A 17,448-nucleotide genomic window follows, 5' to 3' on the forward strand; every position below is an offset into this window, starting at 1 on the left:
AATTTGGAGGACGCAGAAAAGAAAGAATTAGAAGAATTATCAGGTCTAAAAATCGCAAGGAAAATGAAGTATCTAGGCATTCAAATTTCAACTAACAGCTTAGATTTGGCAAAGGAAAATTATGGAGAAAAATGGAAAAAAATTAGGAACAAATTGGAACTATGGTCGAAGCTTAAAATCTCATTATTAGGAAGAATATCTCTGGTTAAAATGGGGGTTTTATCCAAAATGATCTATCTATTTCAGAATCTGCCACTACTGGGGGGCACAGGGTATTTCAAAGAATGGAAGAGAGATCTTACCAGGTTTATCTGGAATGGCAAGAAGCCAAGAATTAAATATAAAAATTTGATAGACTGCAGAGAAAGAGGGGGGTTCGGGCTTCCGGACTTAGAATTATACCATGACGTGGCGGCATTGTATTGGGTAAAAGATTGGATTGAGTTAAAAAATAATGATTTGCTAGATTTGGAGAGTGACGGGTTAGGCTTTGGTTGGCATTGGTACCTTATGAAAGAGAAAATCAATAAAAAAAATGTATTTATGAATAATATAATTAGAAGATCATTGTTTGTAGTATGGTCCAAATATAGAAGATTTTTTGAACCAAAAACACCATGGTGGCTTTCCCCATTGGAGATCATATCAGTCAAAAAGAGAAATATGGACTCAACCTGGCCAACCTACAAAGAAATTTTGGAAAAAAAGGATGAGGAGTTGAAATTAAAGGATTACGAAATAATTAAAACTCACCTAACTAGTTGGCTTCAATACTTTCAAATAAATCAAAGATTCCAAAAATATATTAAAATTGGATTTGGCAAGGAAAAATCAAAATTAGAGGAAATCTTATTCGGGGGGGGGGGAAAAGATTATATAAAAAATTTCTATCATGTACTGCTAAAGTGGGAAACAGAGGAAGAACAAGTTAAAGAAGTCATGATACGTTGGGCACAAGATGTGGGAAAGCCAATCATGATGGAAAGATGGGAAAATTTGTGGAAGAGAGATAGTAAAATAACCCCAAATTATGACATTAAAGAGAACATGTTAAAAATGCAATATAGATGGCACTTGACGCCCGTCAAGATGGCAAAAATGTATAAAAACGAAACCAATCAATGTTGGCGATGTAAAAAGGAAGTGGGGACCTACATACACATGTGGTGGTCATGCAAGGACATCAAAGTATTTTGGGAAATGGTATATAATGAATTTTAAAAAATGATTAAATACCCTTTTAAGAAGAGCGTGGAAACTCTCCTCTTAGGAATGGTAGACAAGGAATTCCAGCCCAAAGATAGACACATAATTATGTATGCCACTGTCTCGGCGAGGCTACTAATAGCAAAAAACTGGAAGTCCCAAATTATACCGGGAAAGGAGGACTGGCAGTTAAAATTGCTTACTTATTATAATTTGGCAATAAAATACGAAGAAGTTAAAGGAATAAGTGAATCAGAAAGAGAGGCCAATTGGAAATTACTTAAAGATTACTTTAAATTATACGTGGAAAAAGCCGACCTCTTGGCGAAACATTAAATGAGATAAAAAGGATTATGAATAGATAAAAGATTATGCAAATAGACGTTAAAATGACTTACAAGCACAGATGGGTATGCTGAGAAGTAATGGGAGGGGAGGGAGGGTAGAGCAGAGGGAGGGGGTGGGTTCTTTCTTTTCTTGGTCTTTTATAAAGTGTTTTGACTATGTATACTGTCTGTATTCTTTTTTTTTTTTAATTAAGAAATTTCTTTGTACTTTTTTGAAATGAAATAAAGAATTTATTTAAAAAAAAAAAAAGCACAAGCCTCCCTGCACCCCAATAAAGCTGGGGACCAGGTTAACCCCAAAGGCAACAGAAGAACCAATTTTAGTTGAGAGCAAAAGGGTAATTGAAAAGGAACCTATGCATGCTCTGGTTATCTCTCGCTTGGACTACTGCCATGCGCTCTACGTGGGGCTCCCTTTGAAGGTGACCTGGAAACTACAACTAATCCAGAATGCGGCAGCTAGACTGGTGACTTGGAGTGGCCACCGAGACCACATAACACCGGTCTTGAAAGACCTACGGTACATTGGCTCCCAGTACGTTTCTGAGCACAATTCAAAGTGTTGGTTCTGACCTTGAAAGCCCTAAATGGCCTCGGCCCAGTAAACCTGAAGGAGCGTCTCCACCCCCATTGTTCTGCCTGGACACTGAGGTCCAGCTCCAAGGGCCTTCTGGTGGTTCCCTCGCTGCAAGAAGCCAGGTTACAGGGAACCAGGCAGAGGGCCTTCTTGGTAGTGGCACCCTCCCTGTACCGCCCTCCCACCAGATGTCAAAGAGAAAAACAACTACCAGACTTTTAGAAGACATTTGAAGGCAGCCCTGTTTAGGGAAGCTTTTAATGTTTGATGGATTACTGTATTTTAATATTTTGTTGGAAGCGGCCCAGAGTGGCTGGGGAAGCCCAGCCAGATATGCGGGCTAATAATAATAATAATAATAATAATAATAATAATAATAATATATTATTATTATTATTATTATTAACCCAGTGCAACCCAGAGAGCGAGGGTAGCTCCTTCTCCGGGCTTCATCTTGGCTTCTTCTCTTTTCTACACAAGCAGCTTTTTCTGAGGTTTTTTTGTGCTATAATTTATCTAGCTGGGTCGGGACAACATGGGGTTGGGAGGCCAACTCCCATCTCTTGCAGGGGCCCAATTAGTGCCAGCGCCTTCTGTCAGGAGTTTGGGTGTAACCTTCAACGCCTCTCTTTCCATGAAGGCGCAGGTTGCAGCCACAGCAAAGCTGGCATTTTTCCATCTCCGCCGTATTAAGCAGTTGGCCCCCTACCTCTCTCGCCCTGATCTGGCCACAGTGATCCATGCGACGGTCACCTCCAGACTCGATTATTGTAACTCGCTCTACGTGGGGCTGCCCCTGAAGCTGCCCCAGAAACTCCAGCAGGTGCAGAATGCCGCGGCGAGGCTCCTTACTGGGTATTTGCCACGGGACCACATTCATCCAGTGCTCTACCAGCTGCACTGGCTCCCGGTGGAGTACAGGGTCAGGTTTAAGGTGCTGGTTTTGACCTTTAAAGCCCTATGTGGCTTAGGACCCTCGTACCTAAGGGACCGCCTCTCCTGGTATGTCCCATGTAGGACCTTAAGCTCCTCAAATAATCATCTTTTGGAGGTCCTGAGCAACAAAGATGCTAGGTTGGCCTCAACTAGGGCCAGGGCTTTCTCAGTATTGGCCCCGACTTGGTGGAACAGTCTGTCACAAGAGACCAGGGTCCTGCAGGATTTGGCATCTTTCCGCAGGGCCTGCAAGATGGAGCTGTTCCACCTGGCCTTTGGGTTGGTTTCTGTTTGATACTTATGCTTCATTCTTTTATTGGTGGGCTATTTGAAAATGAGACTGCAGTTTTAATTTTGAATTTTTAAATTTGTATTTTAATCTGTATTTTAAATTGATTGTTTTTATGTTTTTGCTGTGATTTTAATTAGTGGTAGCCGCCCTGAGCCCGGTTTTTGGCTGGGAAGGGCGGGGTATAAATAAAAATTTATTATTATTATTATTATTATTATTATTATTATTATCTCTAGACCCACTGAGGAAATTAGCTTTTACTTACAGTTTTCAAACTCATCATCGCTGCTTGAACTCGCTGAGCTGAAAAGCAGACAACAGTAAAAGGAAAGTGGCTAGCCATTGCACAGCCATATTCTACATGCACAGAAAGAAGCTTTGATCAAAAGTCTTCACTGTGGTGGCATATGGCAGGGAGCATATAATGTTCTGACATTTACAATTTAGGATGGGAGACTGGCTGGTTTTCAATTGGTTCACTATTAAGTGCTCTGGTGGATGACTCCTCAGCACTGTGAGCGAGTCTCTCAGAGCCTGCATGTTCGGTGCGGCCGCAGAACTCAAGGCCATGGCCCATCTGTGTTGGAAGTCTTGCACCCCCAAGGCATAGCTCCACTGATCCTTTGTGACCAGTTCCAGTCTGGCTGGCAGTTAGCAGTCCTGAACACTCTCCAGAAATTGGGCTTTGCTCCCCAAGCCCTTTTAAATTTGTGCCTGGAACAAGCAAGATCTGAGGTAAAACAAATAATTATGGTTTCTGAGAGACAGCAGGACTGCCTGAGGTCCCCTGATTTTATAATCGCAGAAAACGAGAGATACGTTGCTGCCCCGGCAGCCTATCTCTATTTTCTTGAATCCAGAAACACAAGAAGGGCCTTTACTCTTGCCCGAAGTTCGGCGTTACCCTCGCCGGTTCTGGAAGGATCCTTTGGGAAAGTCCCATACGACAGAGACTTTGCGCCTACTCACTAGGGGAAATAGGAAGCCCCGAACATTTATTTTTTTAGATGCCCCTTTTATGACGAGGTACACAGAATCACCATTGCCCCCTCTACTGGGGAGGCTTGCTGACCTTCCGGATAAGCCTAAACTAAATGCCCTCCTCTTAGGCCAACATCAAAAGACAACCTGGATGGTTGCCAGATTCTGCGCGCAGATCTGCAGGCGCAGTCTATCCTCCCGGAACAAATTAGTCTGTGGGGAAAACAGTCGAAGTGAGCCTCCAGGGTGATAGGGTCAATCTGTATGGTATCTCAAATTTTAAACTTTGAGGTTCTCACATGTCAGTTTAATTTAATTTTAAGTCTTAAGCTGTTTGTTGTATATTGTTTTAAATACATATTTTACTTTTGTGAAAGCCATCATATATGTGCCTTTTGAGCTGGTTTATATCCATAATAAACAAATGAATGAATGTGTTGGAAGTCAAAAGGCTCTGTTTGAATTTAACAGCCAGATGAAGGAAACACAAAGTGTGGAAACTGAAGTACTGTATACAACATCATGCATGGCCTGGAAAAAGGGGGCAGTAGAAGGTTCTTCTCACTTTCACAACCCTAGGACTCTGGGCCCTCCAAGGAAGCTGAATATTGGAAGATTCAGGAAAATGCTTCTTCATGCAGCACAGAGTTAAACTCTGGAACTCCCTGCCATAGGAGGCAGGGGTGGCCACCAGCCTAGATGGCCTTAAAAAAGGATTGGACAAATTCACGGAGGAGGAGAGGGCTATCGATGGCTACGAGCCACAGTGATTACGCTCTGCCTCCATTGTTGGAGCAGTTATGCTTCCAAATACCAGTTGCTGGGAATCACAAATGGGGAGGGGGCTCTTGGGTTCTGCCATTGAGGCATCTGGGGGGCCACTTTGAGAAGAAGGATGCTGAGCCAGGTGGCTCTTTGGCCTGGAGTAGCAGCTCTTCTCGTGTTCCTGGCGTTCATTTTCAACACAGAAAGGCAAGAATGAGAGTGAAATTATTCCAGGATTGTTTCCAGGGTTGGCAAACATGTTTTATTCACAATTCCAGTTCCCTTTAGAAAAGCATCTATATATGTCTTCATGCCACTGAACACCATTTACTTAAAAAGATTTAAAGGCGTCAAAAAAGTGGTTAAAACACATGGATGTCGATATGTTTCAGTTTCTTTTTCTACTTTTTATTGGGTTGTTGCAGCATACAGCACCATACACACATAAAATAAGACACCCCTAGCCTAACGCAGACTATGGAATTTGGGGGTCCAGGGTAAAAGGCGGATCTAGACGGATCCTCATGAATTCATATGATTTTTTCATTCAAATGAAAAAAAACCACCATGATACTGTAGACCACATCTCAGTCTATATGTAGCATCAAAAAAATCATGCATCCACTGTTTTGTGGGGCCACAATGGTGCAAAAACTTGTTTAAAAAACACGGATCCTCATGGATCCTCATGATTTCTGCATTGGGACACCCCAAACTCACCGTCAAATCACATATCATGTCCAGGGGCACAGCCTCCACCACAAAAATCTGGGATCCATGGCTTCCTCACGACAATATGGCGCAAAAACTTGGTTTTGAAGCACGGATCCTCACGGATCCGCACCCTTTTTGCATTGGGCCACCCCTAACTCACCGTCAAATCACACATAATGTCCAGGGGCACAGGCTGCACCACAAAAAACACGGATCCACGGCATCCTGGCAACACCGTGGATCAAAAACGTGGTTCTGAAGCGTGGATCCTCACGGATCCTCACCCTTTTTGCACTGGGCCACACCAAATTCACCGGCAAATCAGACATCATAGCAAGGGGCACAGCCTGCACCACAAAAAACACGGGTCCACCGCTTCCTGGCGACACCACGGCCCAAAAACGGGGTTCTGCACCACAAAAAACATAGATCCGAGGCATGGATCCACATGAATTCATATGATTTTTATATTGAAACAAAACAAAACCACCATGATACTCTAGACCAAATATTAATCTATAGGCAGCACCAAAAAAATCACGTTTCCACTATTCCATGAGGCCGCAATGGCGCAAAAACATGGTTCTGAAGCGCGGATCCTCACGGATCCTCACCCTTTTTGCACTGGGCCACATCAAACTCACCGGCAAATCACACATCATAGCCAGGGGCATAGCCTGCACCACAAAAAACACGGGTCCACCGCTTCCTGGCGACACCACGGCCCAAAAACGGGGTTCTGAAGCGCGGATCCTCACGAATCCGCACCCTTTTTGCACTGCGCCACATCAAACTCACCGGCAAATCACACATCAAAGCCAGGGGCACAGCCTGCACCACAAACATCATGGATTCACCGCTTCCTGGCAACACTAGGGCCCAAAAACGTGGTTCTGAAGCACGGATCCTCATGGATCCGCACCCTTTTTGCACTGCGCCACATCAAACTCACCGGCAAATCACACATCATAGCCAGGGGCACAGCCTGCACCACAAACATCATGGATCCACCACTTCCTGGCGACACCACGGCCCAAAAACGGGGTTCTGAAGCACGGATCCTCATGGATCCGCACCCTTTTTGCACTGCGCCACATCAAACTCACCGGCAAATCACACATCATAGCCAGGGGCACAGCCTGCACCACAAACATCATGGATTCACCACTTCCTGGCAACACTAGGGCCCAAAAACGTGGTTCTGAAGCACGGATCCTCATGGATCCGCACCCTTTTTGCACTGCGCCACATCAAACTCACCGACAAATCACACATCAAAGCCAGGGGCACAGCCTGCACCACAAAAAACACGGGTCCACCGCTTCCTGGCGACACCACGGCCCAAAAACGGGGTTCTGAAGCGCGGATCCTCACGAATCCGCACCCTTTTTGCACTGCGCCACATCAAACTCACCGGCAAATCACACATCAAAGCCAGGGGCACAGCCTGCACCACAAAAAACACGGGTCCACCGCTTCCTGGCGACACCACGGCCCAAAAACGGGGTTCTGAAGCGCGGATCCTCATGGATCCGCACCCTTTTTGCACTGCGCCACATCACGCTCACCGGCAAATCACACATCATAGCCAGGGGCACAGCCTGCACCACAAACATCATGGATCCACCGCTTCCTGGCGACACCACGGCCCAAAAACGGGGTTCTGAAGCACGGATCCTCACGGATCCGCACCCTTTTTGCACTGCGCCACATCAAACTCAACGGCAAATCACACATCATAGCCAGGGGCACAGCCTGCACCACAAACATCATGGATTCACCGCTTCCTGGCAACACTAGGGCCCAAAAACGTGGTTCTGAAGCACGGATCCTCATGGATCCGCACCCTTTTTGCACTGCGCCACATCAAACTCACCGGCAAATCACACATCAAAGCCAGGGGCACAGCCTGCACCACAAAAAACACGGGTCCACCGCTTCCTGGCGACACCACGGCCCAAAAACGGGGTTCTGAAGCGCGGATCCTCATGGATCCGCACCCTTTTTGCACTGCGCCACATCAAGCTCACCGGCAAATCACACATCATAGCCAGGGGCACAGCCTGCACCACAAACATCATGGATTCACCGCTTCCTGGCAACACTAGGGCCCAAAAACGTGGTTCTGAAGCACGGATCCTCATGGATCCGCACCCTTTCTGCACTGCGCCACATCAAACTCACTGGCAAATCACACATCATAGCCAGGGGCACAGCCTGCACCACAAACATCATGGATTCACCGCTTCCTGGCAACACTAGGGCCCAAAAACGTGGTTCTGAAGCACGGATCCTCATGGATCCGCACCCTTTTTGCACTGCGCCACATCAAACTCACCGGCAAATCACACATCAAAGCCAGGGGCACAGCCTGCACCACAAAAAACACGGGTCCACCGCTTCCTGGCGACACCACGGCCCAAAAACGGGGTTCTGAAGCGCGGATCCTCACGAATCCGCACCCTTTTTGCACTGCGCCACATCAAACTCACCGGCAAATCACACATCAAAGCCAGGGGCACAGCCTGCACCACAAACATCATGGATCCACCGCTTCCTGGCGACACCACGGCCCAAAAACGGGGTTCTGAAGCGCGGATCCTCACGAATCCGCACCCTTTTTGCACTGCGCCACATCAAACTCACCGGCAAATCACACATCAAAGCCAGGGGCACAGCCTGCACCACAAAAAACACGGGTCCACCGCTTCCTGGCGACACCACGGCCCAAAAACGGGGTTCTGAAGCGCGGATCCTCACGAATCCGCACCCTTTTTGCACTGCGCCACATCAAACTCACCGGCAAATCACACATCAAAGCCAGGGGCACAGCCTGCACCACAAACATCATGGATCCACCGCTTCCTGGCGACACCACGGCCCAAAAACCGGGTTCTGAAGCGCGGGTCCTCATGGATCCGCACCCTTTTTGTATTGGGCCACCCCTAACTCATTGTCACATCACATATCATATCCAGGGGCACAGCCTGCACCACAGAAAACACAGATCCACAACATCCTGGCGACACCGTGGACCAAAAATGTTGTTTTCAAGCGCGAATCCTCATGGTTTTTGCATTCTGGGACCCCAAATTCACCCTTAATTCAAATATATTGTACATAACCACAGATCTGACCACAAAAAGCATGGATCTACTGCTTCGTGGTCCTGGCCAGATGCTGCCCTGGATATAATGGCCAATATTTAGGTCTGTGTGCTGGGGTGCAGGAAATGGAGTCGGCTGAATCTCAGTCCATTAAAGATGGGGGTCCAATGGCTTGGCCGGAATGATTTTGGTTCGGTTTGCCAGCTCCCAGCTCTTGATGATGCACAATAGTCACCTGTACCCGCCATCAGGAGTCTGGGTGTGATCCTGGATGCTTTTGTCTCTATGGAGGCACTGGTCACAAATGTAGCCAAACTGGCATTTTAAAATCTTTACAGGTTAGGCAATTGGTACTGTACCTGTCTCTTTCCAACCTAGCCATGGTGATCCATGAAGCAGTCACCTGCAGTCTAGACTACTTTAACTTGCTCTACGCCTGAGCTGGGGTGGGCGGAGTATAAATGTGATAGATAGATAGATAGATAGATAGATAGATAGATAGATAGACAGATGATAGACAGAGAGACAGATAGATAGATAGATACGCAGGGCTACTCTTGAGACTACTCTAGAAACTCCAAATGGTCTAAAATGCAGGTGCATGAGTTCTTACTCGGACTTTGTGGAGAGCCCACATTCAGTTGGTGGTTCATCAGCTGGATTGGCTCCAGGTGGAGTATCAAATCAGGTTCAAGGTTTTGGTGCTAACCTTTAAAGCCTAAACAGTCTGTCACCTTTCTTATCTGTGGGAATTATCTTCCAATACATCCCCCAAAGAGGGTGATGCTTATCTAACAGCAACCTACTGGTGGTTCCTGGCCCAAAACATATCCAGCTGTCCCAACCAGAGCCAGAGCCTTTTTGGTGGAACGCTTTGTCTAATGAGACCAGGGCTCAGCGCAATGTATCTCAGTTATCTCACTCGCTGGGTCGTCACCTTACAGTGGTGAGTGGGCTTGCACATTCCTATGGCCCTTGTGAGCGAAGCAGGGCCTCCCAAGGCGGTAAGGTCAAAGGGAAGGAGCTAGACAAAGAATGATCCAAGAAGTCCTCATTGGCAGAATAGGCGGATGTAAACAAGCGGTATGTTACAACGGCTGTGAAGGCAGATGAAGGCTGCAGCAGATAAGATCTACCAGTTTGTCATGACTACTCATGCCATTGGAACAGAGCCCTACTGCAAAGACACTGCGTTGGTCATTGTGCACTGATCTACACACCTAAAACAAATTCACGCACAGGCATCTTCCAAAAACCCAACCCAAACCCCAAAAGTCCCATGGTGATTGGCAAATGGTAACGGGGGCAGGATCATTAAATCTGGAAGCCCCTAGTCATGAACTGGCACATGGGCGGTAGATACAGATTCAGTTGTTCTGACTCAAGGAACGAGGCAGTTGAGCAGCTCTGCAGCTGTATCCATGACTGAGCAGCCCTTTTAGGATCCACTCTGCTCACCCCGAAAAGGGGGAGGGGCTAGGAAAGGTGGCCTAAACATAGTCTGCTTCCCCTTTTCCCTGTCTGGATTACTGCACCCAGTGAGGTCACCACCCAGTGGTCGTAAAAGACAATCCAACTTTGGAACATGGAACATACGGACTTTGTCAGATAATACAGATAACGAGCGTCCTGAATACAGAACTGCCATCATTGCAAGAGAGCTGCAGCGTTTTAACATCAATATTGCAGCGCTTCAAGAGATTCGAAGAGCAGGCGAGAAACAGCTGAAGGAAGAAAAAGGAGGCTACACATTCTTCTGGAAAGGTCTATCTGAACAAGAACATTGAATACATGGGATAGGCTTCGCTATCAAAAACGACCTTGTGAAGCTCCTGTCAGAAGTCCCTACCGGTATTAATGAGCGACTCTCAACCCTTCAAATAAAGCTCACCAAAAACCAACAGGCTACTATTATAAGCGCTCATGCACCAACACTGGATGCTGATGAAGACGTGAAATAAATTTTTTACTGTCAGCTGGATACCATCCTATCAGAGACACCTAAGGAAGATAAAATTATCCTCCTGGGTGATTTTAATGCAAGAGTTGGGCGAGATTTCGATCTGTGGCCTGGGACTATTGGGAAAGAAGGAGTTGGCAACAGCAACCAGAACGGAATTTTACTTTTGATGATATGTGCAGCGCACAACCTTGTTATTACCAACACACTCTTTCGACAGAAAAATAAATTTAAAACTTCATGGAGGCATGAAAGTCTTCTTCACCGTCGCTATCGCCACTTGGTAGGCTTGACGTTGAGCTCTAACCAGTGTCCGGTCCAATTCAGAATGAGTTTTCTGCCACCGGCGCTCTAGCTGTCTCAGCGACCGTTTCCTCACCCTCAGCTCTGGAGAACACCATGGGGCTGTCTGGGCTCCATGCAATCGGAGAGGGCGCCTCAGAACCAGACAGTCGATAGCCCTGGTTAACTCCGCATTCCAGCGAGCCACCAGGAAATCAGATGAAAAGCCCTCAACATGGGATAAAGCATCCCCTACCACTCTCTGGAAACCATTTGGACCCATTAAGTGACAGGGGCGGACCATCCAAATCGGTCCCACCTCCCTGCAGAGGGGAAGGGTTGCGGAGAAGTCCACTTGCACCAGGAAGTGATCCGACCATGGCACTTCTTTTGTTTTGCTTTTACTTAATGTCAGATCACCAGCATCCATAGAGGTGAGCACCAGATCTAAGGCATGTCCATGACTATGAGTTGGGCCAAACTTATTCAGGGACAGCTCCATGGAGGCCATGCTTTCCACGAAGTCCCGAGCAGCCCCTTGTAAGGTCGTGTCGGCATGGATGTTAAAATCCCCTAGGACCACCAAACTAGGTGTCTCCAGGAGAACATCCGCCACGACCTGACCTGAAGCAGCTCGGGCAGGGAATCCTTGGTGCAGCGGGGAGGTCGGTACACCAAAAGGAATCCTGTACTGCCCCTATTGCCCAACTTCCAGAACATGCACTCAGAGAACTGAGTATTTCAGGTAGGACACCTGATGCAAGCTAGTGACTTCCTAAAAATCACTGCAACCCCCCCTCCCCACCCACATGACCTGGGTTGCTGTGCATAACAGAAACCTGGTGGACAACCAGATGCTAAGACAGGCCCATCTGCTTCATCCAACCAAATCTGTTATACATGCCAGGTGAAGTCCTCCATCCACAATCAAGTCAGGGATGGCAGTGGTCTTATGAATCATTGTCCTAGCATTGCACAGCAGCACCTTCAGGTCGTGTGGGTTTCCCTTGTTGAGCACAAATATAACATTGAATCACAATGGTACAAAATAACTCAGCAAGCTGACATTCATAGAATCATAGAATCAGAGTTGGAAGCAGAGGCGTAGCATCCAGGGGCGGCATTGCCGTGGAGGCACCCCCTGGGGGCGGGACATCATGACGCCATGACGTCATGACATCATGATGCATGCGTCAGGACCCACCGAGCGAACGCTGGCTCCTGGGGCTTCCCTGTCTATGCTGCTTTAAAAATCCGGGCATGCGCAGTCCATCTCAGCCGGCGCTGCTGCTCCAGGGGCGACCCGCTAAGCGAGTGCTGGCTCCTGGAGCTCCCCCGTCCGTGCTGTAGCAGCACGGGTGGGGGAGCCCCACAAGCCGCCGATCTCGCAGGGCAGCCCCATAGCGGCAGTGACGGGTGGACCCCGGATGGGCCGCAGGGCAGAGTGGCTTCACTCTGCGGCTTTCTCTGGGCCACCGGCGGGGCGGGGCTGGCCCAAGTGTCACCCCTGCCCTCCCCTGGAATCTGGGGCAGACCGCCCCCCGCCGCCCGTCTCTACGCCCCTGGTTGGAAGAGACGACAAGGGCCATCCAGTCCAACTCCCTGCCAAGCAGGATACACCATCAAAGCATTCCTGACAGATGGCTGTCAAGCCTCTGCTTAAAGACCTCCAAAGAAGGAGACTCCACCACACTCCTTGGCAGCGAATTCCACTGTCGAACAGCTCTTACTGTCAGGAAGTTCTTCCTAATGTTTAGGTGGAATCTTCTTTCTTGCACTTTGAATCCATTGCCCCGTGTCCGCTTCTCTGGAGCAGCAGAAAACAGCCTTTCTCCCTCCTCTATGTGACATCCTTTTATATATTTGAACATGGCTATCACATCACCCCTTAACCTAATCTTCTCTAGGCCAGCTCCCTAAGCCGTTCCTCATAAGGCATCGTTTCCAAGCCTTTGACCATTTTGGTTGCCCTCCTCTGAACACGTTCCAGCTTGTCAGTATCCTTCTTGACCTGTGGTGCCCAGAACTGGACACAGTACTCCAGGTGAGGTCTGACCAGAGCAGAATACAATGGTACTATTACTTCCCTTGATCTAGATGCTATACTCCTATTGATGCAGCCCAGAATTGCATTGGCTTTTTTGGCTTCTGCATCACACGGTTGACTCATGTCAAGTTTATGGTCTACCAAGACTCCTAGATCCTTTTCACATGTACTGCTCTCAAGCCAGGTGTCACCCATCCTGTATTTGTACCTATAATTTCCCCCCCCCCAAGTGTAGTACTTTACATTTTTCCCTGTTGAAATTCATCTTGTTTGCTTTGGCCCAGTTCTCTAATCTGTTAAGGTCATTTTGATGTGTGATCCTGTCCTCTGGGGTATTAGCCACCCCTCCCAATTTGGTGTCATCTGCAAACTTGATCAGGATGCCCTCAAGCCCATCATCCAAGTCATTGATAAAGATGTTGAATAGACTGGGCCCAAGACAGAACCCTGTGGCACCCCACTAGTCACTTCTCTCCAGGATGAAGAGGAGCCATTAATGAGCACCCTTTGGGTTCGGTCAGCCAGCCAGTTACAAATCCACTGAATGGTAGCATTGTCTAGCCCACATTTTACCAGCTTCTTTATAAGAATATCATGGGGCACCTTGTCAAAGACCTTGCTGAAATCAAGATAGGCTACATCCTCAGTGTTCCCTTCATCTACCAGGCTTGTAATTCTGTCAAAAATGAGATCAGGTGAGTCTGACATGACTTATTTTTCAGAAACCCATGCTGACTTTTAGTGTTCACAGCGTTCCTTTCTAGGTGCTCACAGACCATTTGCTTAATGATCTGCTCTAGAATCTTTCCTGGTATTGATGTCAGGCTGACTGGGCAGTCATTTTTTGGGTCCTCTCTTTCCCCCTTTCTGAAAATCGGGACAACATTTGCCCTCCTCCAGTCTGCTGGGACTTCGCCTGTTCTCCAGGAATTCTCAAAGATTACTGCCAGTGGTTCTGAAATCACCTCTGCCAGTTCTATTAATACTCTTGGATGTAGTTCATCTGGCCCTGGAGACTTGAATACATCTAAACTAGCCAAGTATTCCTGTACTACCTCCTTACTTATTCTGGGCTGTGTTTCCCCTGCTGAATCATCTGCTCCGTATTTTTCAGGTTGGGCATTGTTTTCTTTTTTTGCAAGCAAGCCGCGGAGCGGGGCCGCTCCACCCCGCGGCCTGCCAGGGACCCGCCCACCAGCGCCACTATGGCGCGGCACGCATGCGCTGTGCGTCGCACTCAGCAATGGGCCAGCGCCAAGAAAATCCTGAAGAAGAAGAAAAAGGAAAGGAAAGCAGCACAAGCGGCTGCTTCCCTTTCTTTTTTCGTTTTTTAGGAAGGGAGAAGAAAAGCGTGTGGCGGCCAAAGAGCAGACTGTGCTCCATAGCGCATGCGCCGTGACGTCGCCACAAACAACAACAAAATAGATACAAAAAAAATACACAAACAAACTAAAACTACAATACAAAACATCTATCAAAAAATAAAAACAAAAAACAAACTTTCGTATTAAAAAAGCTCCACTTTCCTCACATCTTTACATGGACTTCCTCCTGTTTCCCCTTATTTGCGTCCCTTAAAAAATATTTCACGTAACTTCCCAATTTAAATTTATCACATATTCTATACACACTAGTAAATGCAAAACAATTTCCAGATCTATTTCTATACTCTATACTCTCCTAAAATTCGTATTGTTAATTCACATTATATATTTGACAGCCTATCCTTTTCCTTCAAACAAAAATCTAATTTTGAATCTTACAATACTTTTTTAGATACATTTTAAATTTTCCCCATTCCTTCTCCACCACGTCGTCTCTCTGGTTACGGATTCTCCCAGTCATTTCTACAGGCTCCATGTACTCCAACATCTTCATCTGCCATTGTTCAATAGTAGGCAATTCCTCCAACTTCCAGTTCTTGGCTATTAATACTCTCGCTGCTGTTGTGGCATACAAAACTAAATTTCTATCGCATTTCAAAATGTCTTTACCTAAAATGCCTAATAAAAAGGCCTCTGGTTTTTTCTTAAAGGTATATTTAAGATTTTTTTTCAGTTCATTATATACCTTTTCCCAAAAGTCTTTCACCTTAGGGCACAACCACCACATATGAAAAAAAGTTCCTTCTGATTGCTTACATCTCCAACACTTGTTACTTAAACCACGGTAAATTTTTGCCAATTTAACAGGTGTCAGATACCACCTGTAAATCATCTTCATAAAGTTCTCTCTTAATAAACTGCACACTGTGAATTTGATATTCTGACTCCACAACCTCTCCCAATCTTCCATCATGATGTTGTGCCCCAGGTCTTTTGCCCATTCAATCATTGCCGATTTTACCAACTCATCTTGTGTATGCCACCCCAATAACAGATTATACATTCTGGAAAGATTTTTCCTTTTCGGCTCTATTAATTCCGTCTCCAACTTGGATTTTTCTATCTGAAAACCAACTTTCTTATCTGCTTTAAATGTTTCATTGATCTGATGATATTGTAACCAATTTGTGACTTGTTCTTTCAATTGTTCATAAGTTTTTAATTTAAAATTCTGACCTTCTTGTATCAAAATGTCTTTATATTTCGGCCATTGTCGGTCCAAATTTGCTCTTTTATGTGCTTTAGCTTCTAAGGGTGATAACCATCTGGGTGTTTTGCTTTCTAAGAAAACCTTATATTTCATCCAAATTTTAAACAGAGAATTTCTAATTATATGTTTCTTAAATCCACTATTTACTTTGCATTTATCATACCATAAATATGCATGCCAACCAAAAACATTGTCGTGACCTTCCAAATCTAATACATCAGCATTATCTAATGTAAACCATTCTTTCAACCAACAAAAAGCAGCTGCTTCATAATAAGTTCTTAAGTCTGGCAGGGAAAATCCCCCTCTGTTCTTTGCATCTATTAAAATCTTATATTTAACCCTGGGTTTCTTTCCCTGCCAGATAAATTTCGTTAAATCTTTTTGCCATCTTTTAAAACATTCCATCTTATCAATAATTGGCAACGACTGAAACAAAAATAGCTTTTTTGGCAGAATATTCATTTTTATCACAGAAATCCTTCCTAATAATGACAATTTCAATCTAGTCCATATTTCTAAATCTCTCTTTATCTCTTTCCAGACTTTCTCATAATTGTCTTTATAAAGGTTTATGTTATTAGCAGTCATATTAACACCCAGATATTTTACTTTCTTCACAAAGCTAAGCCCTGTTTGTGATTCCAATCTCATAATCTCTTGTTTACTCATATTTTTGGTTAAAACTTTGGTCTTGGTTTTGTTTAACTTGAAGCCTGAGACCTGCCCGAACTGTTGAATTGTTTCCAGTGCACACACTGCACTATTTTCAGGATCCTGTAGGGTTAGGACCAGATCATCGGCAAACGCTCTCACTTTGTATTCTCTTTCTCCCACTCTTATTCCTTTAATATTCTCATTCTGCCTGATCATATTTAAAAGGACTTCCAGGACCGTAAAGAAAAGTAATGGGGATAGGGGGCACCCTTGTCTTGTTCCCTTCTCAATCCTTATTTCCTCTGAAACCACACTGTTAACAATGATTTTTGCTTTCTGCTCTTGATATATTGCATTTATTCCGTTCATAAAAATTACCTCCCATCTCCATTTTATAAAAGTTTTGTTTCATAAAGTTCCAAGATATGTTGTCAAAGGCCTTTTCCGCATCTACAAACATCAAAATAGCTCTTGTATTGCTTCTCTTTTCTAACCTTTCCAGCACATCCACTATATTCTTTATATTTCCATTGAGGTGCCTTTCTGGCAAAAAGCCTGCTTGATCATTGTGGATGTACTCCTTCAACACTCCTCTCAGTCCCTTGGCCAAAATACTTGCAAATATTTTGTAGTCTACATTCAATAAGGAGATTGGTCGGTAATTTTTAACTTGTGTTTTTTCTGTGTCCGGCTTTGGTATCAGAGTAATATAAGCTTCCTTCCAAGACTCAGGTGCCTTCTTCCCCTGTATTATTTCATTGCAAACCTCCATCATTGGTTGTATCATCCAATCTTTTAAAACTTTATAGTATTTTGCTGTAAGTCCATCCGGTCCTGGAGCCTTATCCAACTGCATATCCTTTATTGCTTCTTCTATCTCTTGCTTTGTGATGGGGAGATTGAGCATAGTTTTCTTTTCCTCTGGTATCTTACGCATTCCATTTTTCTCCAAAAACTGTTGGATCAAATCACTATCCTGTTT

The 17,448-nt window shown here is 45.5% G+C and overlaps 1 protein-coding gene across 1 annotated transcript in view; it reads right to left on the minus strand.

The window, feature by feature from the left end:
* GCNA (germ cell nuclear acidic peptidase) overlaps nt 1-17,448 on the minus strand; it is a 36,180-nt gene that overhangs the window by 10,769 nt on the left and 7,963 nt on the right. Inside the window, exon 2 of the mRNA XM_033162461.1 lies at nt 3,624-3,661. Within this exon, the coding sequence (XP_033018352.1) occupies nt 3,624-3,661 (38 nt within the window). The remainder of the gene's footprint in view (nt 1-3,623; nt 3,662-17,448) is intronic.

This window comes from Lacerta agilis, chromosome 10, assembly GCF_009819535.1.
Source record: "Lacerta agilis isolate rLacAgi1 chromosome 10, rLacAgi1.pri, whole genome shotgun sequence".
Classification (NCBI taxonomy): domain Eukaryota; kingdom Metazoa; phylum Chordata; class Lepidosauria; order Squamata; family Lacertidae; genus Lacerta; species Lacerta agilis.